At 24.0% G+C, this 6913-nt stretch overlaps 1 protein-coding gene across 1 annotated transcript; it reads left to right on the top strand.

Moving 5' to 3' along the window:
• The first annotated feature begins 278 nt into the window (after positions 1–278).
• On the top strand, positions 279–4922 carry LOC119675559 (protein amalgam). The gene is made up of 8 exons (XM_038086765.1): positions 279–489; positions 1271–1394; positions 1471–1701; positions 2879–3201; positions 3266–3661; positions 3822–3983; positions 4323–4512; positions 4581–4922. The coding sequence occupies exons 2-8, from the start codon at positions 1331–1333 to the stop codon at positions 4736–4738; spliced, it is 1524 nt and encodes a 507-aa protein (XP_037942693.1). The 5' UTR covers positions 279–489; positions 1271–1330; the 3' UTR covers positions 4739–4922.
• Positions 4923–6913: the final 1991 nt, after the last annotated feature.

A 6913-nucleotide genomic window follows, 5' to 3' on the forward strand; every position in this document is an offset into this window, starting at 1 on the left:
ATTAAATGTAAAATCTATTAAACCATATTATAATATAAAAATATTATTTTTACTTTAATTTATTATTATTATTTTTACTATAACAATATTAATTATTATACTTTAATTATTTAATTATATTATGTTTACTTTAATTATATCAGCATATATATATAAAAAATATATTTAAAAAATATATATGCTGAAATTCGCAGTGTATTTTTAGTTTAACAAGTATGTGCATACATTTTTTTTGGGTGGCATCACTATCATGCAATATTATAGAATTAAATTTTAGTATTGATGATTGGATCATACTTTTAAGGAATTTCAAAGAACGGCAGAGGTAGAAGTTAATGCGGTTCGAATGCGTTCGTGCTGAAGTCTGCCAATGCATATTAATAAAAAATAATTAATTTTAATTAAAAATGTGCATTATTTTGTGATTTTGGGATTAAAATATACAATATTACAAAACAAACAAATTAAAAGTGCAGCTTCATAGTACTGGTGAGATAAAATTCTAGATATAAAGCTTTTCATTATGATGGAAATATTTTTGCAAACTATATATGGATTATACTGTATAAAATAGTGTATATCGAATTTTTTTGACATTCTTGTATAGAGACTAACTGACCTTCAATCTTATAGCACAGTGATATTAGTTTTTCTAGTTAAGAAGTTACTTAAGTGTTCTGAATTCTCGTACATGTCTTGTTTGTTTTTCTAATTACTAATCGCTTACTAAAGTACACAAAAATGTTTTTTTCTTTCTCTTTATTAAAATATGTAGAAATTATTTTCAATATATATATATATTATAAAACATACTAAAATATGTATCTGATTTCAAAATGAAATATATCGTTAAGATAAAATGAAGATATATTTTTATCGGAAGTAATATTCTTTAAACTATTTTTGTGGTCTTGTAATCTTATCTGTTGGCTTACTTAAATCCAATTAAAAAATTTATGTAACATTAAGTTTTACTTTCTATTTTATTTGATAAAATAACATAATTTGTTATATATTTCTTTAAAAATTTTTTGTCTAATATAATTTGAAATTTCTTAAAACCGATTGAAAAGGATTGAATTGTCAAGTCCTTGAAAATATGACTATCGTATACACAAAGGTACGTCATCAAACATAAATTATGTTGACGTAATACATCTGACTAATTTACAATCAACATATATAAATCAAAGTATTTATACATTTATACGAAAATTAATTTTTTTTATGTACTTTAAATTAATAATATAATTGTTATCTATTATCTTAGCGGAATTGATAGTGAAATTAATTAAAAGAAGCTTTTGGAAGAAACTGAACTCAACTCAGCATGATTTCTAGAAATATTCAATATTTTTTAACGTTTTATCTACTCTTAGGAATTTTACATAAAGGTAAATAAAATTTTTTTATCAAGATTTGATTATTATTTCATATTTTGCATATAATAATATATATATTATTTTTTAGGATTTTGTGGGAAAATCCAAGATGACCCAAATAGCACAAACGATTACTTGAGTGATGACTACGTTTATGATGATGAAGACGATATAAGTAAACCAAATAGTAATGAACAAGTTTCTATAAATCCTCTTTTACCAACAATGGACCCACCATACTTTGTACATGATGAAATGAATAGTCATGCTAATCCCGGTGAAGACGTACTTCTAAACTGTGATGTGCGAAATTTTCAAAGTACGTACTAAATAAATAAATTTTTATTTTTAATACTTATCTCACCTCTTTTCTTATATCTTCACAAAAAACAACAAAATTGCTTACTTGAAAAACATTGAAACTATTGTCGCAATTATTATCTAATTATTATATTTATAAAAAATGGTCCGAGTAATTGTTAGATTATCTGTTCTTTTCAAAATCGTTTTCTTATAGAAACGTATTATTTGTTTTAATTAATTATTTTCATATATTCATTCATTAATTTTGTTACAAATAATTGTAAGAATCTTAAAAATGTGGTCACTTTATTTTCAATAATATTAAGCATTTTAAAGAAAAAAGATGATTTGCAAGTTTATTCATTTTAGGAAAACAATAGCTTAAAACTTTTCAGTTCTATTAAATCGAATTCGGTTCTAAAAATTGACATATTAATACAATTTAATACAAAGAAGCAATGGAGTTCAATATTTGATGTAGTATGTATTGTTTCCTTTTAATATTTGGAAACATTGGTTCCAATAAAAGCAGAATACTACGACTATATAACCGATTTTGTGCTGCTTCTATAATATTAATCAATGTCAAAACGTATGATATTTCAATGATAATAAGTACTTTATTTCAAAAATCTTATCATTTTATATTATCACTTTATATGAATTTTTATCCGATTTATTTGGATTGATGTATTTCTCACTTTTAGCGTGTTAATTTAAGTAATTAGAAAATACTATTATTCCTAATTATAACGTGATGTTTTATTTTGTTTTTTACGACTAAGTGTAATATACGGGGCACTCTTATATTTACTACTTTCATAACGCTTGTTCGATTTTTTTTATTGTATATATAGTGAAAGTATTATCTTGTTATTTTCGATTTTGTTTTGAATTAAATCTTCGATAAAATTTATTTTTGTTGTTTTTTAAATACTGTTATAAAGGAATTAAAATATAGTTAAAATAAAATTATTGTTAACTTTTTAATATATATGTGACATGCAGAAGAAAAATCCTAAAAACTTATATGTATACCTATATATGTATACAGTTTGTCTATCTAGTCAGGATAGCATAGCTTTGGCTAAAAACGCCAACGCTTATAACAATATTGTTATCTGTGTTATTTTCTATTTGTATATAATTTTGTAAAGAATTAATAATATCAAATATGTACATATTTTTTACAGTTAATAATGTTATATTATGGTATAAGGAAAATATCTCGATTTCTAATGGTCAATTTGTAACACGTAATCGAATAGAGAGTTATAAAAATAATACAATACGCATTAAGAATGTGCAGATCGAAGATGCAGGCAATTACTACTGTCAACTACTACCCCAAAATAAAAGTCTTCACATAACACTTTCGGTGGGAGGACGTTTATCAATTTTATGTGATGGTCGAGATGTAACAGAACGTTCCGTAATACTACGTGAAGGTGACACTCATGTATTTGAATGCAAAATTTATACGTCACAATCAACAAATGTGAAATGGTCCTTTAATGTAAGAAAAAATTTTTTTGTAATATAATTTATTACACTTCGGTAATATATTATTTTTTTTATAGGGTCAACGTGCAGAAAATGTTGTTACTGAAATTAATGGTACTAAATTGACCATTGACGGAATAAGTGCAGAACATGCTGGTATATATCAGTGTCTTGGAGATGATGGAACATCAGAACCACCTAATGGCATGGTTACAGTAGATGTGCAGTATAGTCCGAAACTATCAACACATCGTCGTTATGTAAACACACAAAAGAATTCTAAAGCCGAACTATACTGTGATTTCAAAGCTAATCCAATTTCAATATCAAAATGGTTAAGAAATGAAAAAGTATTAGGATATTCTGAAAAATATATGGTAAAAAATGTTGTGCTAAATGGACATAATAGAACTATTTTGACTATTGCTGATACTACTTCAGATGATTTAGGTGAATATTTTTGTCATGTTGAGGTAAGTATTGAATACATAGTGTTTATGTCATATTTTATATTACATTTAAAATTCAGTGCGAAAAGTGCATATACAATATATTTTTATAACGCAACATTTGATTATACTTTAATTGGGTTTTTATATATTGATCATAAATTTATTTATTTATTATGTATAGAACTCGGTTGGTTTTGACAAACTGAAAATACGTCTCATATTCGAACCTGAATTACCGCAATTTGAAGATATTAAAATTGATGGAAGGAAGGTTAGAATGCAATGGTTGGTTAGAAGTGTGCAACCACTTTCGGAAGCGGTTCTGAGTTATCAAATAGAAGGTGTAAGTTTTTAAAGATAAAATAATTTTTTTTTGCCCTGTACAATACCTTTTTCGATCACAACGGTGCACTTTTGCTTTTGCTGGAATAAAATAATTCTTAAAATTATACTCTTAATACCAGAACCCGTATTTCTATAATAAAGGAATCTGAATATAGGCGAACAATAGCAAAACGTTGAAAGAACTTTTTAATTTATGGAGTTATAAAATTGTTTTGAAATCAAAAAAAATCTATATACTATTATATATAAGTTTTTTATTTATGTGTATACTTAATATGTATTTAAAATAAATTATTATATAAAATATTAACCAGTATATAATAAATCTTTTCTTTAGTCTTACACATGGAGCACAGTTTCTGTAATTCATACACAACGTCATGGTGAAAACACTGATATGTGGAAGATAACTCATGAAATGGAGTTAATACCTGGAAATTGGCATGCTCGAATGAAAGCTAAAAATACGGTTGGATGGTCTGAATTTTCTGCTGCACATAATTTTAAAATTAAACACGATAATGAAGGTATAAAATTATTATTTAATTAAAAAGAATTTTTTTGTTTTATGTTATTATAATTGTTGAAATTAAAGAAATAAAAGACGTTGAATCGCTACCCCCTGACGAAATTGTTAAATCTGCAGGAATTGGATTAGGAAACAAGAATAACAGTGGAGTAAGTGTTAAAATAAATAAAAACATTATTGCTGCGGTATTGCTTGTATTAATTGTTATATGGGAAAAATGTTAGTTATTGAAAACATTTTGAAAGTAGGTGCATTACAGTGCTAATCAAAATGAACGCAACACAGGTACATAAATCTATATTAATTTTCAATTTCCTTTGGTTTAACTGTTTTTCCTTATTTATATTTGCACTTCTTAAATTTTTGTTTTATCGTGCTGCCAGTAGATACAGTTATGTGTTCATAATTAAAAAAATTATATATATTATTTAAATAATTTATTCCATTTTTGAAAATTTTCATTATAAAAGTCTTATAATAGGAATTATAAAAAAAAAAAAACAAATCAAAATAAATATATACAATATATTTATATTAAAAACACTTTGTATAATATAATTATATGCATAATACATATGCATATATACATAATAAAATGGGATATATGATTTATAATATAATAAAATAAATAAAGAATAATAAAAATGCAATAAATATAATAAAATAACAATATTTATAAATTTAACGATTCGAATATTGAAATTTTGAATTGAATTGTATTTTTTCGGGTTATAACTTGTAGTTCCTTAAAGGATGGGTATATAAAAAATAATTGATTTACATTTATTTATAGAATGTTTTTTTTTACAAATATATTTCACTGTTACTCCAGAATTCATGCATTTATTATCATTATTTCATTATTTGATATTATTTATTTCACTATTTTATTTATTTGATAAATAAATTGAAGTCAAGTGTCAAATAATATAGTCACAGTTCTTTAAAAGGGTAAAATATGCTTAACAAAATACCATTTTAGGTTGTCATGAAATTTTTTTAAAATAATTTTACATCAAGTGCTTTTTTATTATATTTTATTAATATTGGAGTTAAATCTTCTAATCTAATTTTAAACAGTGGAGGTTACACAGCACACGCATAATTTACGAAGGGATATTCTACGCCCGTAAACTAATGCTATTTTATGTTTTTTTTTTTGTAAGGTATATTCTCACATATACCATATATGTCCAATACTAAAGCTTTTGGAATTAGCTCTTTTTTAAAACCAATTCACTTGATGATTTTTTGTGGTTGGTATTGCAATATCAAAAATTGCGATTATATTTATATATTTATATTTAATTGATTGGAAATTATATTGTCCAGTTTATTAGCAGCTATTGTTAAATCTGTGGTTAAATCTCTGTTATAGAATACTTTAATTTTCAAGCACTGAGAGTGTATGGTATTTAAAGCAACATCCATATTACTACGAAGTCATGAGGTTTTGACAATATTTAATGCATTATTTTGATCGTATTGTTATATATGATGTAATATATCAAGGCCAACTAACATGACATAATCTTAACAGCTAAAGTGTTACATCCTAATTTTATTCGGTCAATTACTTTTACTTTTGCTCCACATTGTCGGCATCTATTTACACATTTTTTATTTTGTTATTTATTATATATATTAGTTTGTTATTATTACATATGTATGTTATTAATGTTATAATTTTTTTATTATTATTATCATATTGTTATTATTATTATTTTTATATTATTTACCTATCCTAAAACTTATAACGATATAGCCCGATTAAATAAAAATCAAATAATAAATTATTAATATTTAAAAAAAATGATTATTTCTACTATTTTGTTCGATACATATAAAATATATATATCTAATACTTGTTTGAATAGTAATTTGAATTAAAATGTTTTGAAACGTAGAGGAAAATTGCAAAATTGTTTAAAATGTCAGTGTTCAATAAACGCTTCAGAGTGTCGTGAAAAATATAATATATTGAAGAATCTATAATCTAAGAAAATTATATTAAAAATAAATTCGTTATCGTAAAATTTCATATGTAACAAATTTTTCAGTATATAAGACATCTTTATAGCACAACTTTTTCAATCTCAGACTTTACATCTATTAACATATATAATGATTTTTGTTTAAAGTAGAAATAGATAAGATCGCAACATAAACACAACGAAAAATTTGTGTTTCCAATTATATTAAAAATATTTTAGAAAAATAAGAACGTTCTGTGGAATATCTATATTTGATCTAAAAATATTTAAAAAAAATAATACAGAAAAACAAATGAATACGTTTCATTGGCAACGGTATAGTTGGGTAGAGAAAAAGGTGTCTAAATCATCTTTAATTATCTTGAAAATCTCTCTAATTTCACTGCATTATGGCGTACATGTATG

Source organism: Teleopsis dalmanni, chromosome 2 (genome assembly GCF_002237135.1).
Source record: "Teleopsis dalmanni isolate 2A chromosome 2, ASM223713v2, whole genome shotgun sequence".
NCBI lineage: Eukaryota > Metazoa > Arthropoda > Insecta > Diptera > Diopsidae > Teleopsis > Teleopsis dalmanni.